Source organism: Lytechinus pictus, chromosome 3, assembly GCF_037042905.1.
Source record: "Lytechinus pictus isolate F3 Inbred chromosome 3, Lp3.0, whole genome shotgun sequence".
Taxonomy (NCBI): Eukaryota; Metazoa; Echinodermata; class Echinoidea; order Temnopleuroida; family Toxopneustidae; genus Lytechinus; species Lytechinus pictus.
The window spans coordinates 14,660,741-14,683,965 of record NC_087247.1 but is presented as its reverse complement, the minus strand read 5'-3'; the positions used below and the strand labels follow the sequence as shown (position 1 = coordinate 14,683,965).

The 23,225-nt window shown below is 35.6% G+C and overlaps 1 protein-coding gene across 1 annotated transcript in view; it reads left to right on the top strand.

The window, feature by feature from the left end:
- Positions 1-23,225, top strand: part of LOC129257769 (serine/threonine-protein kinase 11-interacting protein-like) — a 49,580-nt gene that overhangs the window by 12,579 nt on the left and 13,776 nt on the right. Inside the window, exons 2-18 of the mRNA XM_054896166.2 lie at positions 1,174-1,312; positions 2,940-3,127; positions 3,726-3,893; positions 6,911-7,018; positions 7,401-7,472; positions 9,715-9,948; positions 11,015-11,104; positions 12,379-12,420; positions 12,702-12,945; positions 13,932-14,468; positions 15,222-15,372; positions 15,931-16,072; positions 16,593-16,767; positions 17,474-17,642; positions 18,991-19,275; positions 19,984-20,106; positions 22,519-22,548. Of these exons, the coding sequence (XP_054752141.2) occupies positions 1,228-1,312; positions 2,940-3,127; positions 3,726-3,893; positions 6,911-7,018; positions 7,401-7,472; positions 9,715-9,948; positions 11,015-11,104; positions 12,379-12,420; positions 12,702-12,945; positions 13,932-14,468; positions 15,222-15,372; positions 15,931-16,072; positions 16,593-16,767; positions 17,474-17,642; positions 18,991-19,275; positions 19,984-20,106; positions 22,519-22,548 (2,843 nt within the window). The 5' untranslated portion in view covers positions 1,174-1,227. The remainder of the gene's footprint in view (positions 1-1,173; positions 1,313-2,939; positions 3,128-3,725; positions 3,894-6,910; positions 7,019-7,400; positions 7,473-9,714; positions 9,949-11,014; positions 11,105-12,378; positions 12,421-12,701; positions 12,946-13,931; positions 14,469-15,221; positions 15,373-15,930; positions 16,073-16,592; positions 16,768-17,473; positions 17,643-18,990; positions 19,276-19,983; positions 20,107-22,518; positions 22,549-23,225) is intronic.

Genomic DNA, 23,225 nt, shown 5'->3' with positions numbered 1-23,225 from the left:
ATACTTGTGTGAATATAATATGTTTCCCTTATAATGAAATAAGTTGCAGCAATTAATATCTAATGCACTAAATCAGTTGTCAATCAAATTTTTCTAGTTATTGGTGGAAAAAATTGAATAAACCTAATTTCATATAATGAAATACAAAAGAACAAGTGGAGATGTGACATCATCAGCCCACCTAATGAATATTCATGACGACTGTTTGCACAAAATATTGCTAAAGTTTAAAATTCAATAACTGTTATTTGTTATCCGATTTTGATGAAATTTTCGTTATTTTGCTCAGTGAATTCTACTCTATTTATTAAGCTGTAAATACTTTCAGCCCGGACCATCCCTTTAAGGTTGCATTATTTCGAGCATGAACTCTGCTGTATACTGCACATTAGTGGTGCAGATATAAGAAGGACAGTTTAAGTTTAAACTGGTGGGGACTTGTGGTAGCTTAAAACGATGCTATGAGAATGCTTCTTCGGTTACCCTGGCACTCTGGTGCTAGTTTGCTGATGCCCAGCTCATGTCAAGCAGAATTTTGTTAGAAACTTAACTTTTAGTTTATTGAGAGAATTGACATTTCTGAAAATACTATTGTATTTGTAAGACTGTAAATGGTTAACCCATTGCACAGCTGTACGAGGTATTATACATCAGAATTGTGGAAGCATTGGTATGACAATTTAATGGCAGTCATGAGTCGTGGTCTACTATAATAGTTATGTATTTGTGTCTTTTGTTGAAACAAGTTACTCATATTGCCATTTGTAAATATTTCCATTGTACTTTTCATACATTGCTGTCTTTTTTTGTGTGTGTATTCATTGCTTATTTCTAGTATCATTTTAGTGTGATTAGTTGATACCTTGTTGACTTGTTCTACTCTCTCTACATAATTATATGTTCTCTGATTAATCTAGTTTTATCTCTGTATACATGTACATGTCTGTTTTGATGTATACTATGATGTTTGTTTATATGGACCTCTACTCATGCAGATGTGTGTCTGGAATAAAGTCTTGAATTGAATTCAACTGAGCTAGGGCCTAAAAAAGAACTCTGTCGAGCTGTTTGACATTTTAATTTGTGCGAGGTTAGAGTTAAAGTTGTGGTTTAAGCCAGTTGTTACATAAATTTCCAGATTGGCTTTTCACTCTTTCTTTTCATGAACAACAGCTCTATAGATGTGGATCTGGATGACTGAGGACCTTTGGTAACCTTGGTGTCATCATGGCCAGTTCGTCAGGGAATGCAGTCAACGTTTCTTCAGATCCTGTGGCAAGGCTTGCCGATTTCCTCAGACGGGGCAAGTCTGGTCAGTACAGATTGATATTTTCCTCAACAAAGTGACTTTAATCATAAGCATGTACTTGCAGGCCTGATTCCTTTGTCATATGATGATTATAATGAAAGACAAATTGTTTTTATAATATGTTCTGGATCTGGATTAACCAAGGGAGCTCCGGCCCGGAGCCCAGGACTCGTCCGTGTAATACGAGGCAGACATATACTCTCCAAAATGGGGTAGATTGGGGTCGCAATAGCACTCCAAATAAAAGGGGAAAAAATAAATTATGCACTTACCTCGATTATATGGATGAAGGTCTATCGTGACACAGAAATCCTGACATTGAGGGTCCAGTTTGTGCCTCGATGTCAGGATTTCTGTGTCACGATAGACCTTCATCCATATAATCGAGGTAAGTGCATAATTTATTTTTTCCCCTTTTATTTGGAGTGCTATTGCGACCCCAATCTACCCCATTTTGGAGAGTATAGTATCTGCCTAGTATAATACACGGACGAGTCCTGGGCTCCGGTCCGCTTTGCGGGTCGGAGCTCCCTGGGTTAAATCTGGATGTGTACAGTGCAGGACCGTTTTGGTATAGATATAGCGCACTGGGTTGTTTGTTACATCATGGGCAATTGACTCATGTGAAGTTCTTGATTTTATTATCTTAATGAACTTTCAAATAAGATGTCAGTCTCATATTGACACCAAACATTAGGGTAAAGTGAGTGATTGTAATACCGACCGGCAGGGGCCTTTTATTACCGAACGCGTGCATCATCCGCGTCAAGAGAATAATTTCATCATGTTCATATGCTCAAAACTTTGCAACATCCTTCCAAAGGGAACTTGATTAGAAAGATGATGAAAAATTGTCAAAATACATTTTCAAAGTCTTTTTATTCTCAAAATAATAAAATATTGTAAAAATAGCTCATCAGTGATTTCTTTGTTTTCTCAACTTTTCTTATACCGGTAGAAAACACATTTTCGGTAATACGATACCATTTTCAAGTTTCACATGCGAAGATGGGTCCAATCGGATGCTGATATCGTAAAGAAGAAAAATGATTTTGGAAATTTTTTACATATTTATGTTTTCTAGGTATTTGTGTATTTATGGTTAAAGTTTGGTGAATTTTATGAGAACATTGGGTTTGATATGATTGAATTCATGAAAAGTGTTTGGTAATACGATCTACTACCATACATAATTTTGTCAATATCATATAATGCTTAGTAGATCTACTCAAATATATATTTATTTGAACGTAAAAGATGTATTATCATATTCTTTGTTTTCTGATATATTTTATATGAAAACTAATTATATATGTATCCTTTTTAAAGAAATGGAATGCAGATACTCCACCAAAAATATAACACTAATTTCCTACAAGTGTATGTCACAGAGCATTTTTAATCACTTGCTAAATAGATTCTCATGTGAATCGATAGATTAGAGGGTTATTTCCTTATGTTTTTTTCATGCATACATACTTTATTTCATCAATAATTTCCTATACACAAGGATAATTATTTACCTGTCACTTTTTGGAACCCGATGGCAGCGTACATGGGCTGTAGGAAATAAAGACTTCAGAATTCAAGAGGTTAAACCGACTTATCCTAATATTTTCTACATACCCAGACATTAAGGTATTGACGGGTAAGAGCAAGCTGTCCCTGACGACCGTCTATCTTTCCATACTGAACCGATGCTTCGCTACAACTCATCCCACTGATGACTCGACGGAGGTAGTGGATGGTGGAAAAAAATATGATGCAGAGTCCGTTAAATATCTAAGAGATGTTCTCCACAGGACATTAGGTTTAAAGGTGAGTGTCAACTGTTGGTAAAAGCATAACTGTTTCACAAATTTGTCAACCATTCAATTCAATGGAAAGGAAGGGGGAAACCCTTCCCTAAAATTCATCTTTCACAGCATGAAATGCACAGACTTCCTTAAAATTAGTTTGATTTAGTTGTAAACTACCAAGAAAATGAGGAATATCTCCTTCTTGCTTGTCTCTAAAAGACCGATTTATGGACATTTTAGTTGAAGTTACACTACTACCTGAGACTTGATTAAATCCTTGTGAAGCCAATACAAAATTGTAATTCTTAAAGGCATGAAAAATATATGTTATGCCAACAGATAATGCAATGACATGTTTTAGAATCAGTGTTTTTAAAGTTATTCTACGTTTTTGCCCTCCTCTTCTAGACTTGAGATCAAATCAGATCCAATTGCATTGTGGGTAAAGCAGGTGTACATTGACTTGCCCTACTACTCCATTTGTCAGAGTTTATTGTCTGTTTATTGCTTTTGCATCATCGCTTTCAAACAGGTTTGCCCATGGATTCCCAACTCCCTGGAGAGTATGTTACATATTGCAATCAAATGCTTTTGTATTCTTTCCCGTTATGTTACAGTTACTACACGAGAATGCTACTTTGAAAGGTGCTGTGGATGTATCACGTTTTCATGCGTTGACGGTCCTAGAGGTCAAGCGAGTACCCGTCCATTTTTTGGTTGGTCTAGGCTCTCTCCGATCCCAGCTCAGGGTGCTGATATGTTCCAGATGTGTCCATTCACTTCAGGTATGATTACGATTCATTTTAACACTGTTATCACTCATAGAAGTAGTTACAGCTAAATACCTGAAGTTGCAAGAAATGAATATTCAATGCAAAAGTCTTTAAAATCAATGTTAATAGTCACTGTAATAGTCATGTTAGATCTAGATCTGCGGGTGTTTCACAAAGATTTAATTGTGATTTAGAGTCACATTCGTTCCTAGTTGCATGCGGTATATAACGCATCACTGCATCATGCATCACGGAAAATAGTATTAAAAATGGACATACTGAAGCTTTTTTGGCATGCACTCATTGGAGTAAAATCGCATAAATGAAAAGAATGCTAGAACGAAACAATATAACAATCATACAAATGTGCATGTTGGCGTTTAAGCATGCCTCTAAGTAACACTCCCTTTGTACATAACCCTGTCTCTGTAAAATCATGAAAATATATATATATATATATATATAATGTAAGGGGGCCCTCAGCACAACGAGTAGTGCAGCTACTCATCATTTAGTGTAGATAAACTTGGAAGACAGAAATAACGACGAGTGAGACGTAGCTCTCAGGTTTCCTTTTTTATTGCAAGCTTTCGGCCATAAACTGCCTTCGTCAGGCCTACAAAAAAAGAAATCAGATGGAACGAACATAATATTTACATATATATAAATTAGGTATAATATTGCATGTGTTTATAGTACTACAGAATTACGCTTAGGAGTTTTACATATGTGGTTAGAATATGATTAACATTTAAAATTATTTAGTTGTAGTTACCGTAATTTTATTGCTGAACTCTCATTGACCTGAGAGGGCGGTGTGTTGTCCGATGGGACGGTGACCAGAAGAATTGTCGTTTTGGCGCCTGAGAGGGCGGTGTGGTGTGTTATGGTCACAGAAATTACAATCGTGAATTACTGGGACTGAGAGTCCGATGGAACAATAGCCTGTAAGGGGTCAGTTAAAGGGATGGTCCGGGCTGAAAATATTTATATCTTAATACATAGAGTAGAATTCACTGAGCAAAATGCCGAAAATTTCATCAAAATCTGATAACAAATAATAAATTTATTGAAGTTTAAAGTTTAGCAATATTTTGTGAAAACAGTCGTCATGAATATTCATTAGGTGAGCTGATGATGTCACATCCCCACTTTCTGTTTTCTTATGTTATTACATAAAATCATATTTTTTTCATTATTTCATACTTGTGTGAATAATATGTCTTTCTTATAATGAAATAAGTTGCAGCAAAATATCTAATGCACTTAATCAGTTGTCAATCCAATTTTTCTAGTTCTTGGAGGAGAAAATTTGAATAAACCTAATTTCATATAATAAAATACAAAAGAACAAGTGGGGATGTGACATCATCAGCACACCTAATGAATATTCATGGCGACTGTTTTCACAAAATATTGCTAAACTTTAAAATTAAATAACTTTGTCATTTGTTATCTGATTTTGATGAAATTTTCGGCATTTTGCTCAGTGAATTCTACTCTATTTATAAAGCTACAAATACTTTCAGCCCGGATTATCCCTTTAAGTATGTAACGTCATTGGAAGTAATATCATAAAAGCAATATAATAACTGGTAACGATGCCATTATTACGATCACCATCATTACAACCATCATTAAGTATCATCGAAGTATAAACATTATATCATCATTATACTCATCAGGTATCAGGATATGAACATCGCATCATTTTTATAATTAACACTGTATAAATATCATATGATCAATATAATTATACAATGTCATTTAAGAATAAACATAATAAAGTATAAGCGTAGTATATAGGGTTTTGCGTAGTATATAGGGTTTTGTTTTGTTATTATATTACATGAACAGGGTGTGAACATTATCGTACAATCATCATATATCATCAAGGTATCATCTATATAGATAAGTGTGACTTTGAAAAAAAAGAAGCTGCTAGACGTAGCAATATTGTCCTTTATTAGGCCTAGCTTTCCACCGTGTAAACTGTATTCCTCAGTGCTTTGAGGGACACAAAAGGTTCTTGTTGTGTTGTGTTCCATTCCGTTGGTCTGGTTAGTGAACATATTGCAATCCATGCTCAAACAGATCTTAGGAGTTAACCCCAGATGAGGACCAAGAGCTAGAAGTACCAGTAGTATATCGAGAATTTGCCTTGGTCTCGTATGATCGAGGTGCAGCATCATAATATGATATAAGTGTGACTTTGAAAAAACAGAGGCTGCAAGTTTTGTATTATTATTAAGACGTAGCAATATTGTCCAACTCCTTTATTAGGCCAAGTTTTCGACCGTGTAACCTGTCTTCCTCAGGGCTTTGAGGGACACAAAAGGGCTTTTGCGTCCCTCAAAGCCCTGAGGAAGACCGGTTTCACGGTCTAGCACGGTCTTGACATTGTTGAACTGGAGGAATGAGCAATGTGGTTAGTCGGGTAAGCTTGCGAACCAGGAGATGACAGATGCAGTGTTCTTCCATTGGTTGACGTTGGTTTTTGTGTTTAGCTCGCTGTTGACCCTTTTGAGTATTCGTTTGCTCACAGATCCGATTTCGGTGTTTGTTGGGTTGAGTAGTCTACATGTGGTTTTAGTTTTCTTTGTGGTCTTTTAATGTGATGAAGGCAGGTTTCCGGGCTAAAGCCTCAATTCGGTCTGCAAGATTGAGCTTCGTGGCAATGTCCTTGGCCTCACTGTTGATCATTTGTTCAGTATCAGGGTCTGCAAGCTTGTACGTCTTTCGTGATGCTTGAAGAGAGGAGGGACTCATATCTGGGTTTGGAAAGCCTGTAGAATTGATGTAATACGATGTAAAAAGAAATTGCAAATTCATATCGGAATCTTAAAATTATACTACGCTAAAGCTGCACTTTCACTTCACTATGGAGATTTTCTAGCCCCTAGAAGAAATCAGTGATTTCTCACTAAAGGTTAGAGGCAAGGTCTTGTCAATTTCCTCAGGGACATTATAGCATTTCATATTTCAAAAATTAAAATTAAAAATAAGATTTTTTTTATGTTGATGTATAGATGCTGTTGGTAGGATGCGGTGGAGATAAAGCAGACGAACAAGACTGGCCTGTATTACACACCCTTAACCTCAGTCATAACTACATTGATGCCCTGGATGAGTCATTGGTATGTATTGCTTCCAGGGGCCTGTTTCACAAAACCTGTAATGATAACAAATTTGCAATAACAGTTTAACGCTACTAAAATCATTCAATTTCACTGGCTGATAGTAAACTTGTTATATAGATGGTGCATATGTTATGAAAACAAGTCTTTATGAAATGACCCTGGAATTCACATAATGTAGGCATTTAAAAAAAGATAATTTGTAAGGAAAGAAGGAGACTTAGCAGAAGAATGAATTCGATTGGGGAGAATGAATATTTTGTGTTTGATATTAGGAAATTTAAAAAAGAAATAAAGCTGCAAAAAGTCAACGAATTGTGCACTATATTTTACTGTTTTTCATCCTACTCGCCTATTTAAATTGTCTTCCTTTGATTCACAGCGTTTCCTTCCTGCCTTGAAAGCACTGGACCTAAGCCATAATAATATCAGACACACAAGAGATTACTTTGAGGTAAGAAAATATCTATTTCCTGTCTTTCCAAAATGTCATGCAAATATCTTCTCTTCTCTCTTTAACTCATTGCGCTTCTGTGCATGATATTTCAATACATATTGTTTTGGTGAGGGAAAAATTACGAAGTTCTTTGTCTTCTTATTTCAGCATTGATGGCTCGATATTTTCTATTTCATTACCTGTAATTGCAAAAAAGCATTTAAAATTCTACATAAAGAAAAATGAACGTGTATTAATTTATTCATGAATATCTGACGATTACTAGCAATACCCATCTCTAAATTTGAAATCTCATTGTCAGTAAAAAGGCAGTGCATATACAGTCTAAAATGATTAGTCAACAAATCAAAATTATTGAATATTATGTTTTGTACACCTTGCATACATTGGGAAATACTGTTTTATATATTTTATGTTTACTTTTTTAATTTAGTACAACTTTTATGTATATATGTCATATTTGTTTTTAATGAAGTGATGTTTAATTTTGATAATTATGTGTGTTAGTATAATCCCTACTAAATCAATCTTTCACGTTGCAGTATCAGCTCTTTAGGCTACCTGTAATCATTATGTTTTCATTAGGTAGTAGTGACATTAAAATCAATTATCAAGGCTATCTGTATTTCAAGGCCATCTAGAGTACTGCTTAGTCCATAAAATCCATATGTTTTATCAGGATTATATGATTCTGTGTATTCCACACAAAAAATATGTATGACAATACAATGATATTTCCTCCCTCATATACTGAGCATAAAACAATAATGTCAGATATGGGATGCATTATATCATGGGTGTCGATTTGTGTTGTTAATCTTTTGTTCAAGGGGGGGATGATCTATTATATCATCCCCCCACTTGAATAGTATGTCACGGATTGACACCAGGGCATTATTGTGCATGTATTATCTCTTCATCCATCGAGGCAAAAAAAACAATATTTCATCATCGGTCTGTGTAAGCAATCTTTATGTCCTGAATTAATTTATTATTTCTGAAAATTATAACTTTATTATTAGCTAAGGTTTCAGTCTCACTCACCATCAGAGTTTTCAGCTCATCTCAAAGTGTCAATTTCACCAAGGCAATTTCACTTTGGATTTTAAAGCACATGTGATTGCAGCTAACAGTGATTTTATGAACAAGTCTTTAGAGTTAAGGTTGACTGTTACTATTTCATCGTAGATCTAGATTTGGTTCATTTGCATAGTAAGGATAATGGTACAAAGATGAAGAAGTAGGAGAAGAAGAATGTATGAAGTTGAAGGATCATAAAACCTAAGCTGAAAATGATCATACTCATACCAACACATATGTCGGACAGTGTATTTTTATTGCTGGGAAAAAACCCAACGCCTGGCTGGGACGCCATGCTCATTTATGTTGATTTCTCAACTATTACAATTTCCCACCAGAATAATTTGGCACATAATCTTTGTTCAAACACTTGGGCAGTCACTTTATTAGATTCTGCTTGGACTCATGTTTCGATTGTTACCACAACTGGCATTTATTTTTTAAGCGTCTTGAAAATTAATGGTAGCTTGATCTTACAGCAAAAGTTTCACTCAGAGAAAATACTGGGAATGATGGTGCTACAATGTACAATGTATATCTCTATTGCAATGGGTGATAACATTTGAACGCCTTTGGGTTCATCTTAACTGATATCCCTGCAACTTCTTCACTATTTTCATTTCTTCTGTATTTTTTGGCATCTTCTAGAGTCTTCCAAATACATCCAACTTCACTTGAGTTAGAATCAGCTATGGAGGGTACCTTCACTGGGAGAGTTCATTCAGTCTCATCTGCAGTCCTTGATCCCCAGTGATAGAAGAGTAGTCAGATGTTTGTTCAATTATCGCTGGTGAATGATAGAGAATATTACTGTCTGACTATCGCAAGGATCAAGGTCGGGAGATGAGATGGAATGAACTTTCTAAGATCAGGGGAGCGTTTCATGAAAGGACTTGTCAGACGTTTTATCTGACAAGTCCTGTTTTATCCGACAGTTACCATAGTAACAGTGTCTCTCAGCCAATCAGAATCAAGGAAAGATGTCAGATCTGACAACTTGTCGGACAAAAATGTTGATGAAACACTCCCCAGGTACCCTACACTGGTAATTGATGGTGCCATCCATTCCTAATCGTTGATAACATCTGAAAAAGGGATTTAATTATTTTCAGGATTCATCTTTGATATTCTTTTACCGTCTATTTCTTGACATCTTCAGAGTCTTCCAGAGATCATCCATCTAAACTTGAGTTACAACCAGCTATGGAGGGTACCTTCGCTGGGAGAGTTCATTCCATCTCATCTACAGACCTTGATCCTTCGAGGTAACAACATTGAAAGCCTTTCTGGTGTGGAGTACCTGGAGGACCTAGGAACCCTGGATCTTGCCAAGAACGCAATCTTTGACTCCTCGGAACTCTTCTCTTTGGGTTACCTGCATAGGCTAAGGAAGGTGAGAAATATTTGAAAATGATTCCCTCGACTGTTGATATTAATAGGATTTGTATAGCGCACGTATCCATCTTGCTAGGTGCTCAAGACGCTCCTATATTACCATGGCCAAGCTAGTCTACTGATTCGGGTGCGCACAGCTTTTTGAGGAATTACTTCCTGCCAGTACCCATTTACCTCACCTGGGTTGAGTGCAGCACAATGTGGGTAAATTTCTTGCTGAAGGAAAACACGCCATGGCTTGGAATCGAACCCACATCCTTCAGATTGAAAGACGAGAGTCTTAACCACTAGACCACGACGCCCCCAAATATCTTGTATCATGGTTTTGTTTAGATTAGTTTGGTTTGGTTTTGTTTAGTTTTAACTTAACCACCTTCCTGGGGTATATGAGTAAAACAAATATACAAACTGGCAAGAATAATAGTGTGCATGTAATACAAAAAATGCATTGGACACAATATACATGGAAATGGAATAGTGATGAACCTACAGGATAGAGATAATAGCTACTGATGGTAGCCTTCCTCAGCAATATGACCCAGTTTGATGTTAGTGGCATAGTAAAAATTTATGAGGTAATTCTTTAGTTTCCTTTGTATGTTGTAAGCAGAAATTTAACATTCTGTTATTTTCAACCAACACAGACGAAATTTCATGATTGTATAGTTATAAACATTGTTAACTATGGTGTGCTGTACTGTAAAGTGCTCTTGACAATCTCAATGAGTTTGAAACTACTGTGTCAATGACATTTATATGATGATATTTGAATTATTGCATACAGACACAGGTTACTTTGCCTAAGTCAAATCTATTAGGACCAGAGAAATCTGTTTGACTTACGAGAGATTTGACTTTGAAGAGGTATATAACACATGATTTGCATACTCTGGTCTAAATACTTGTTTTAAATTGGGTGAATATTTGGCTTATATAATGTTGACTTATTCTATTTTACCGATATGTTCCTTTCCGTAGAGTTGATTCGCTTGAATAAAAAAAACACTATTGGCTAAGACAGATTATAATCACTGATTCATATGTAATGAATTTCGGTTTTTTAGATGCACTTTGATGGAAATCCATTCACCTTCCAAAGCAAATGGCGGTTGATGATTGCAAAATACCTACCACCAGAGGCAGCACAGTTAGTTGTAAGTGTTCTCTCTCTCTTTTGCCCTCTCAGTCTTAGCCATTCTCAGTTTTCTTCCCACCCCCTCTCTATCTCCCCTTCTATTTCTCTCTATCCATTTCTCTTTCTCTCTCTCCATTTCTCTTTCTCTCTCTTTCTCTCTTGTTTGTGTCTATAATTTGGTCTTCATTGAAAAATGATTGATTTTTGTTGTATTTGATATTCGCCCTGAAATTAAAATAAGTTTGAAATCAAAATAATTTTGTGTTTAAAGGGATGGTCCGGGCTGAAAGTATGTATAGCTTGATAAATAGAGTAGAATTCACTGAGCAAAATGCCGAAAATTTCATCAAAATCGGATAACAAATAACAAAGTTATTGAATGTTAAAATTTAGCAATATTTTGTGAAAACAGTTGTCATGAATATTCATTAGGTGGGCTGATGATGTCACATCTCCACTTGTTCTTTTGTATTTTATTATATGAAATTAGGTTTATTCAAATTTTTTCCCTCCAAGAACTAGAAAAATTGGATTGACAACTGATTTAGTGCATTAGATATTCATTGATGCAACTTATTTCATTATAAGGGAGACATATTATTCACACAAGTATGAAATAATGAAAAAATTATGATTTTATGTAATAACATAAGAAAACGGATAGTGGAGATGTGACATCATCAGCCCACCTAATGAATATTCATGACGACTGTTTTCACAAAATATTGCTAAACTTTAAACTTCAATAACTTTATTATTTGTTATCCGATTTTGATGAAATTTTCGGCATTTTGCTCATTGAATTCTACTCTATGTATTTAGATATAAATATTTTCAGCCCGGACCATCCCTTTAATGATTCATTTCAATGCAAAAAAAGTAATTGAATGATTGACTTGTGCATGTGTCAAAGTTTATGGCATGTGGAAAATATATTTTAAGATATAATTTCTATTACATATGATTTTTTTTGTATTTATTGGTATTTCTTCAATTTGCATCTTGAAGAATATAATGTATGACAATAATCCCTTGCATGAACTTACATTTGAAAAACTCTGTAAAATATCATTTTTTTTGTAAATCTGACATCAGTTTTTGTCAATTTTTGCTTCACTTCTTAAGCTGCTCATCCCTTGATAATTTGAGAACATCCCAACTTTTCATATAAACCAGAAACACAAGAAAAGTCATTCCAGGGTGGTTGGAATGATAAGGAGTCAGACATACAAATTTCATGGAATTGCACACATATATAATTCCATTTTATAAGATTTTTATCTTTTTTTCCAGACCTTTATTGATGAGGTTCCTTTGACCAGAGCAGAGATACAGGTGAGTGTTTAATATTTTTTTCAGAACAATTATTTGAAAAAAAGAAAAGTTCAACGGCAGGTGAAAATAATTTTGATTAATACAATTCTTGTTTTGTCGTATCTAAGAGGAATATCATAAAACTATCCATAAACAAAGCACAAGATCTTAAAAAGCCTATATCATGGACAAGGGATAAGCCTTTCCTATTGTATCTATAAAAAAAGGTATATTTTAAATGTTCAAATGGAATTTTTAGATGTAAGAGTTTGCTCATCACAGAATTAATCATCTTTCATCAGCTTGTACCCAGAAAGAGCACCGTAAGACCTATGAGGCCGGAGTACCTCTCCGACAACTTCTCGGCTTCTCTCCGCTCCGACATGTCATACGATAACCTGGAGGAATCGGTAGACCCCGAGGGAGGTCAGAAAAGGAGGAAGCAAAGGGTCAAAAGGTTATCAGCAAAGGTCAGGAATGCATCCATCAGTGAGCAGTCAGAGGACCAGAAACAGAGAGCTAGGAAGCAGCTGTCAGATACTGGTGGTATGTTTGCTTGACCAAACCTTATATGGGACCTGCCACCCCGAAACCCACAATATGTCACCAGGGAAAATTCTCTGTAAATAGCCAAAATAATTACACAAAAATTCAGAAAGTCAAAATAAGCTTTTCTGAAATGATAAATATCCTTCTTCATATTGTTTTTTTTTACATCATTTTTTACATCATTTTTGTCCAGACAGCTCGGAAGTTTTACAGAGATTGCACAGCGAACCCCTAACTTCAAACCTTGTTTCCTTTTTTTTTTGAAGTGCTTACCAAAGTTTTTCTTCACCCAAGCAAGTAGTTTTGTGGGTTATTATTAAGTTTTACATCATTTTAAAAAGCTGGGAATGTGTCTTTTTAAGCTCACAAATCTCAAAATTCATTTTGGGCAACTTACTGTTGGTTTGGGGATGGCCGGTCACATATATTGACAATCCCTTCTTATATAGGTACTTGTATACACAGATGCCATCTGCAGTAGTTTGCAGTATTTTGTTCTTTTTTACCAAACACACTCATGGAATATACCGTTTTCGACATTTTTTTGTCAACGTGTCCATTGTACAGGGTTTAATTATTTTTTTTCACCCATAATGTTTTACCGCTAATTATATGCATTGCTCTCCATGAAGGGAACAGTATCCTCTATCTTCCCAAGCAAAAGGGTATGTTATAAATATACACTGGTTGAATGCAATTTGCTTGGATTTTGACTTAACATCATCATGCGGGCAAAGCAATGTTTTGAAATGCTATGAATTTCACAATTTGGGGGTAGGAACTGGAGTCTCATGTCGCTGGATTTGAAATTTAAAGTCTTCTGTTTGCTGAAATGAGTGCATGGGACGTATGCTTTGATCAAGAAATAGAGTTTTGGTTTTTACTTGTAGTATCTTGTGGATTACTTGACCATAAGAAAAGATCATTGGATACTTTAGATCTGAAATTTGATTCATAATTATATATATTTAATTTCTCTTCAGTCAAATCATCCTCCAGCCCAAGGACCACACCAGGAACCGATGCCAAGAAAGAGTTTGAGGATATTAGACAGATGCACGGCAAAGACTGGCTCCTGGCCCTTCATAACCCTTATGAGCCACTCTCCAAACCTCCTGGACATGTTAGACAGAGTACTGAACCACGGCGTAGTCCCACCGATGCTAAACTGGGTGATGTTAATGACGATGTTGGATCAAGGACTAATATCCAGGTGGACGTCCATCTTGAACAAGAGGGGTATTCAGCTGGGCGTGGCCCTCCGATGGTGGTGGTGGAGGAGGCGGTAGAGAGAACATCCATGCCAAATGAAGAAAGCACCAGGGTGAATCCTGTAGATGGGGTCAGAGGTCAGGTCAACGGTCATGTCAAAGGTCAGGAAGATGAAGGTGTGAAGCAACTATCAAGGGAATCCTCGGAGCAGATTGACCTGTTGATGAGACAGGAATCCCAGCTCCAGGTTAGAATCAAAGATGGTGACTTGAAAGAAGAAGAGGACGATGATAAAGAGGAGGAAGATGGTAAGACAAAGCATTATCATTTGTTTTTTTCACGGGTTGTGTGCATCTCTCAGTCTTAAGATAATTGTATTAATGTGCGAAATCAAGTGTATGGAAAGGGGTCCTAAAGCTACGCACCAGTCATCGCGCATGCAATTCTAATTGCAAAATGCGCACTCTGTGTGTGAAGCTGTGACAAACGATTCCTATTCAATTATTATCGACAGAGGCTGCAATAAATCACTAAATGCAGAGAAAATCAGCAACATTTGAATTTTGTTTTTATATTCACTTTCATTTCATATTTTCCTATAATTATATGAACATATTTTAGAAATTAAGGCACAGGAAATACTATTTCTTTGCATAATTGATTCTTGACAATTCGAGCGCGTAGCTTTAGGACCTCTTCTACATCGGGCGGCGAAATCAAGAGGTGTTTGGAAAACACGTCGGGATTTTCGTATTAGTGAGTTTTGTGATATTTTCTTCTTGGGTAAGGATCTTTAGAATATTTACCATAAATTAGTAAAAAATATTTTGTTCAAATATTAAAACTGGCATAATTTTTATCGTTTGTAAACAAAGTGCATAGCTTGATGTTCCCCCATCATATACATGATTAACAATTGATAAATGAACCAAAACAAAACAAAATGAATAAATCATAGAAAAAGAATTGTCATTGAAATCTTTATTATTATTTTATGGACTCTGGAAAGTGTGACCCCCTTGTTTATTCCGTAATTTTGACCAATGCTGCTTTCTGTTTAGATGGCATTGACCTGTGTGGCCCATTGCTGATCAGACTGAACAAATCTGAACCACCAGTTCAACTCTTCGTCACCATCAAGGAAGCGTTTATTGAAGAGAAAAACCTTTACGGCAAGGTTGTTCAGAGACTGGAAACAAAGAGTCTAATAGGGTGAGCTATGCCCTCAATGTCAATTCAAACTTTTTTTTTATTTGAGATGTTTGAATAAAGAAAATTGAGGTATGGGCAAAATGTCAAGTCTCTTTTCAATGGGATATTTTGAGTGTAGTAGTAAATTGATATCACTTGCAAAATCTAAAAATTCAAAGGCCCATAAAGTTCAGTTTAACTTAGACCATGGTCTAACCCTTTGCTTAACCTATGGGAAGCTAAATAAATTCTTTTTGACATAGTATGTTTCTTATGTTCACTACGTTGTTTCCTCGTACTTTTATGATAAAGAAAACTATTCTAGTCATTTTTACCAGAGTTAAGTTTTGCACCTTTTGACTGAAACATTTGTTGTAAGCTCCCTACTAATGATGCTTATTGAATAGGCTGCTTTAGTCAGAGCACTAGTATATCCGTTTTAATTTGTTAGCCCAGCATCTCTCTATAACAAAATGATTTTAATCTTTCCTGACCTGTGACTAACACCATTTTGTGTCTGAAATTATTTTGGTAATTATTTTTTCCCCTATTTATTTGGTCTTATCATTGTTTCCTTAGAATGACGATGTCAATAGAAGAAATGCTTGATGAATTCAGCAATGCTCCTGTAGAGCTTCCCGTAGTGAAGCTGTCCTTTGACTATATCAACAAGGAACGTCGTAAGAGAGATTATGTCATGGAGGATATGAACACCTGTGAAGTATGTCATATTATTCTTTTGTTTTGTAATTTGTCATAAAAAGTGGACAAAGATTATAAAGACACATCACCCAATCCAAAATGTATGTGCTAACATGTCATCTTATAATGTAGATTTTTCAGGTAATTGTTAAACTTTTTTTTAGTTTTAAGTTCCTTTTACCAAAGTCCTATAAAACAAGTCATTATTCTGGAAAAGCAATTTATACAAGATACAGTTCATTAATGTAGGGTTTTCTTAAGAGTATTTTGCATTGCAAGACAGCTAACCTTAAAAGTATTGCTTAGATTTATGATGAATGTATAACCTTGTCATACCCACCAGTCGAATTTATCAGATTTTTTTCCAAAAAATTGCATTATTCAAATATCACTTGATTATATGTGGTGAAACATAATGCATATTTCTATGTTTAATTGTCTAAGCCTATGTTTACATGATAGCAAAATCAATATTTTACATCAGACTTATCATTACATTGAATTGGATAGCGGTAAGTTTGAGTATTTTGTTCCATCAGGCCCTGATTAAAGTCCTGGAACCAATCATAGTCCAGAACGAGGCAAGTAAGACCAGGATCTTCTTACAGTGTCTGAAGTGTATGATGACATTCCCAAAGGAACAGGCTAAGAAAAAAGTTGAGAAGAAGCCGAAGAAGTCTGGGACGTGGACCTCTGAGGAAGAGAGCGGGAGTGGTGAGTAGATGATTGATGAGGTATGAAGGGGGGAGAGTGAGAGTAAGAGAGAGAAAGAATGAGAAATAAAGGGTGAGGGAGAGATAAAGTGAGTGAGAGAGAGAGTTAAAGAGAACAAGGCTAAGAAGAGAGTTGAGAAGAAACCCCAAAAGTCTGGGTCATGGACATCTGGGACCCATTTCATAAAACTTATTACAATAATAAATTATTCGATTTGATTGGCTGATATTTAACTCGAACCGGGACCCTGAGGAAGAGGGTTGGAGTGGTGAGTTGATGACTGACGAGGTTTTGATGTAACTGGGTCTGTCAGACTTTCCATTGGCTCTGTTTGTTCCAAAGAGAAGGTTGATTTCTCTTGTCACATGGTCTCAAAAGAAAGAAATATCTGTAAGTTTGTCTGTTGGGGGATCCCTTTATTCGATGGTAATATTGTGGACTTACAATATACCAAATCACTTGATACATCGGGACAATGTCTCTTAACGCCTGAAAGATATATTTTAATACATTGATGACAATCTATATGTACACAGAGCTGGCTTTTGAATAAGGCTACTTTTAAATCTTTCTTCTTTTGACCATACTTTGTTAGTATCGTTAACATTTTGCAAGCATCAAGACCAATTGCTATTTGACATAAATATCTGTAGTGTTCAGTACATCTAATATGTTTCTTATCTCTCTCTCTTGCTCTCTGCTTTAGATTTTGAGTCGGTCAGTGAAGTATTGACCTGTCCAAGCTGTGGTAGTAACCTTCTGCTAGAGGTCGATGACCCTAGAAGGTCAGAGGTCAACACACCTGTAGGGTCAGTGGCATCGGTTGACATGGCAGCAATGCCTATGGCTGCATCATCACCATGGAAACAAAAAAGGTTATATCAAAACAGAAATAAGCAACCATGTGGTGCCCTGTTATTAATATTAGATAATCAGGGCCCCGTTGCATAAAAGTTACTTTGCCATCCAATGGTAACTACCATGGTAACGCTGATCAACAGCCAATCAAAAGCAAGAGCATAGTTACCACAATGTAGGGACAGTGATTTTCCGTTTCAAAAAATTGCCTTTTCCGTTTCAGAAAATCGTAAATTCCGTTTCAGCATGCCAGAAAACGGAAATTCCGTTTCCCCATAGACTTTGTGTACACGGAAAATTGGCAATTCCGTTTACCATTCAGTAGCAATATATCACTCGCGCTGCGCTGGTCAAAATTTGTATCTGCCACTGTACCAACAACGCAGTAGAATCCGCTCTAATCGGATCTATGCGGGTACACAAAATATTTTCACAAACATATCTGACATAAATACATCCTTACCTTTCACATTATTAGCATTATTTTTTCGTTAAATTAAATTTTATCGATAATTTTGGGGGTTTTTGGACATCGTTTCGACCAGTCAACGACTGTAGCCTATCCGCCATTTTGGATTTCAAGACCGATATATCGTGCTGTTACATCTTCAAGCGTAGAGGGCAGCAACACACGACCGTGTTGTTTGCATGTGAATGTTTTCGATACGGCCGACCCCGCCGCCGGGCAAGGCCCGCGGGGTACGATCGAGAGTGATGGAGTCAAGAGCAGTCACGATGTGTGAATTGTCATACTTTGTAGTGAAGTGAGATCGTGTTTTGTGAGGTTTTGTGGCCAGTTAATATTCGTATTTTGTTGAGATTTTGGAGTAATTACTGTTGCTGTTCTGTGTATTCTGAGGTGATTCCGTGATTCCGTGATTTTCCGTTTGAAATGGCACTTTCCGTTTCAAAAGGCAATTTCCGTGAATTCCGTCCGTTTTCCGCGATCGCGGAAAATCACTGTCCCTAACAATGGTAACTTTTATGCAACGGAGCCCAGATCTGTTTCATTACAATTAGATTCTGTTGTATATGTGTAATTGGAAATTTTCCAATCTACCTAATATTGTTATTGTACATCTTCCTACTCTCTGTTTAAAGTAATTAAACAAAAATTAGCCCATATTCTGTCATGATGAATATAACAAAGCAGTTCATGAACATCAGAATATTTAAATATACAGTCAATCTGCTGCAGCCACCTGTCTCTAAAAAAACATTAGTTATGTTTTCTTTGAATAATTTCCCACATATATCACACAAACCTGTCCATTAAGACCACCTGCTAATCATATGAATACCCTTGAATGTCTTTATAGCGAGGTTTGACTGTATGTTGTTCTTGTATTTTTTATGTATACACAGAGAAGCAGATACCATTGTGGTAAGCCCTTCCAACAAACCCAGCAATTTGATAGACCCGTCAGTCGACATTTTCTCCTCCAACTCCTCTGATCTCAGCTACACCAAGAGTGCCTCGTCCACCCCTTCCCAGCTCTCACCAAAGAAAGACCGGACCAAGATGAACCTTAGTCCAGCCCATGGTCCAAGAGGACAGGCCATTAGAGATCTGATGCCATCACCATCCAAAGACGGCTCATTGACCTCGTCGCTGTCATCACAACATAGTGGGACAAGTTCAGATTTTAGGTAGCTTTTTAAAAAGATTGATTTTTGCGGTTTTTTGTTTGATAAGAAGTGTAAAAGAAAGAACTGTAATGTTTGATAAGAAGTGTAAAAAAAAAAACTGTAATTATATGGAAAATAATTTCCCTCCTATTGTATGTACTCACATCTGTTGCAGAAAGAATTTTCGTCTTGCCTAAACAAAGTTTAGCTGAAACTCAGTAATCACTTTTCCTGTTAGTCTGTTACAAGAATGTTAGTTTTTCTTTAACTTGCTCTCATTTCGTTATTTCTGCATCACTTGTCTGCATATTTGGTACAAATGATCATTGAGTAATACCACATTTGTGGTGATGAAGATGGTGAATTCAAAGGTCATCTAGGGGTCAAATGGTCAAATGATGGGAGGCCATCATGATAATCGTAATCATCACATTCATCATCATTGTCATAACCACAACCACCACGACCACCTCCACCACCACTTACCACCACCACCACCAATACTACCACCATCACCTCTAGCAATACCTTCACCACCACTACCACCACCTCCACCACCAGGTCATCTAGGAGTCAAATGGACAAATGATGGGAGGCCATCATCATCATCGTAATCACATTCATCATCATCATCATAACCACCACCACCACCGCCATCATCACCACAACCATCCAACTCGCAAATGTCTTAGAGGTGATACACATTTTCTCCCCCCCCCCCCCTGATAGGTTACCCGATCCAAGCATCAAAATGGAAGTAACTGAAAGTAGTCCAGTGGAAGAGCTAGTCAACTACACGAGAGAGAAACTCACAGAGCTACTTACCACCAACAAGAAAGGTTTCAGGCAAAGGTAAGTAGATTCCTTGGTATAGAATCTCAATATGGTGCTTTTACCACTTCAGGCATTATCTCAAGATATTATTCCTACATATATATTTGTCTTTGTACCCTATTGAAGCATATATATCTACACTTTTACATTCTTTCAGATTTACATTTACATATTACACATTGCATATTTTCAGATAACTTTCATATCATGTTATAGTCAATATTATCAATATTATATATAGAGTACAAAAGTGAGATGTCATCATTTAGGGTGTGTTTGCATTATAACATTTTAATGACGATATTTTGGTATTGATGGTGAAAAACCTCCACACTTAAAATCTGACTTGAATCGGTTTATGGTAGCCCAATGATTGGTACATATACGTCTAATAATAAAGCCCTATTGAAATGTCAATTGGCAGGTTTCATGATTATAACCAAATAAAATTATGCTGATTCTTATAGCGCAAAGCAGGTATTTATGTTGCCATATCTCAGGGGAGGGGGGGGGGCGGTTTGAATTGATTACAACAAAAGGGTGTTTATCTTGCTCCATTGAGACACACTGTATCTAAAATGCTGAACAAAAAATGTTTATAAAAAACACAAAAAAACATAGGTTTGATATGCCATTATTGCTTCAGTACTCTATGTGCAGTTTGATATGGTGAAACCAATAGACAAGCCTGGATGAACTGCTAGGGGTAAACTGAATTGGTTTTGAGCTTCTATAACTTGATGGCCCGTATTCTGAAGTCAGGTTTAACTTAGACCACAGTCTAACTCTGTGCTAAAATTATGGGAAGCCAAAAATTCAAAAATTATGTTTATATTGTATATTTCTTATGTATACTATTTTGTTTCCTTTTGCTTTCGAAATGAAGAAAAATACTTTAGTTATCATTCCCAGACAATTATGAACAATTTGGGTCTCATATGCGTTAGTAAATTGTATGTGTACTGTTAGAGAATTGTGCTCCAATTAGCTCTCCATAGTTAAACCACAACTTTAAACCGGGGTTTAATTTAAACCCGAGTTCAGAATACGGGCCAATGGGTTTAAATGTTAGCCAGCTGTTCATCCAGCATGTCCAGTCTTGTCCATATTCACGCACCCGTCAAGATATTCATAAAGTAACTGAGTATGATGCAATCAAGCTTTTGTCTTGTGTTTTTTGTTTCTTAAAGGTCAAGTCCACCCCAGGAAAATGCTGACTTGAATAAATAGAGAAAAATCAAACTAGCATAGTGCTGAAAATTCATCAAAATCGGATGTAAAATAAGAAAGTTATGACATTTTAAAGTTTTGCTTATTTTTCACAAAACAGTGATATGCACAACTAGGTTACTCAATCGATGATGTCCATCACTCACTATTTCTTTTGTTTTTTATTGTTTGGATTATACAATATTTCATTTTTTAATAGATTTGACAATAAGGACCACCCTGACTGAACCATATAGTATTAAACAATGCTAATTCCACATGTTCAGGGAGGAATTAATCATTGTATCACTTGACAATGAGGAGAAAATTTGAATATTTCATATTTCATATAATAAAATACAAAAGAAATAGTGAGTGGATGACGTCATAGTGTCCTCATTTGCATACCAGCCAGGATGTGCATATAACTGTTTTTGTGAAATTAAGCGAAACTTTTAAGTGTCATAACTTTCTTATTTTACATCCGATTTTGATGATTTTTTCAGTGTTATGCTTGTTGGAATTTTCTCTTTTTATTCAAATCAACTTTTTGTTGGGATGGACTTGTCCTTTAAATAATTCATTTTAGCGTTACTTTGGCCTTAAGGCAGAAATTGTTCTTTGATTTGATCAGAACATTGAGAAGGAAATTAAATGTTGATACTTTAATCGAAGTGAAATTTACCCAAATTGATGTATTTGTATTTCACTTTTTCTGTTTATCTAGGCTGATATGTTGAATGATAAATTTAGTATCAAGCAATTTTTTCAGTTCCTTTTCCCCTTTTTTCTATCTTTTTATATTAAAACAAAATCACATTAAGATTTTAGAAATATGGTCAGATTGAAGATATTTGCTATTTCATATGATATATGCATGAATAATAAAAAACTAACCCAATTCCAACTACGGAATTATTTTGTACATTTATGTATATTTTCCTCATATTATATGTTGTTCTATTATTTTGTTATCTATTCATCATTTGTTTGTTTTGGTTGTTTGAGTTGGTATCCTGAAATTTTCTTGTTATTCTTGGGATAAGTCCCGAGGTGTATTTTGTTTCATGTGTTATCCTGTTTCTGTTTTTAATAGGTCTTGTCTATTGGTCTTGCATCATTTCTTTCTGATACATGCATGTTTCGCACATTAACAGATCACCATGAATTTGTTTACCGAGTATTTTTGTCCTCTATCTTTGTTCAATTGACACAAAATAGCACTGAACAACCAAGCAGTACTTCCCAAAGGTACAGTGGTACTCTTGCTTTATATTCCTTCCCTAACTTATCTTGTTTTGTCTTGTCTTGTCTTGTCTTATCATGTCTTATCTTGTCTTGTCTTGTTTTCTAATTAAAGTAGCAAATTTGTTGACAAAAATCAGAATTTTGACCTTGAAGTATATTGTGAGAACAAATTATAAAGGGGTGGTATTAAAAAAAGGTGCTCAATCATTTATAGGTCTCTCATTAATTCAAAGTGGCATCACCATAAGTAGTATAGAATGTAAGATAGTACTAATAACATGAAATGTACATTCATCATGACATCATGTAAGAGTACATGCTTGTTTTATTCTCAGCAGCATGGATTGACACTATATATTGCATGTTTACAGGATAGAATGGAATGCTTGTTTTAAATGCTGTTAGTTAGAAAACTATGCATGAAAAACAGGAACTTTAGAATGCAATCCAGCATGCATTCCCTGTTCAAGTTTCATTGAGAGTGGTTAAATAGGTTCCTAAATTTTGTTTGTATAATGTATATTACAGTGTTTATGTTGCCTTTGAAACTTTTATCACATTTTTTATATTCATTTATGGAAAAAATAGTGGTATCAGAAAATAGAAATGAAATATTTATGGGTGTTTTCTGTTACTAACATTTTCTCTGTTTTTTTTTTTTTTTGAAAAATATTTCTACT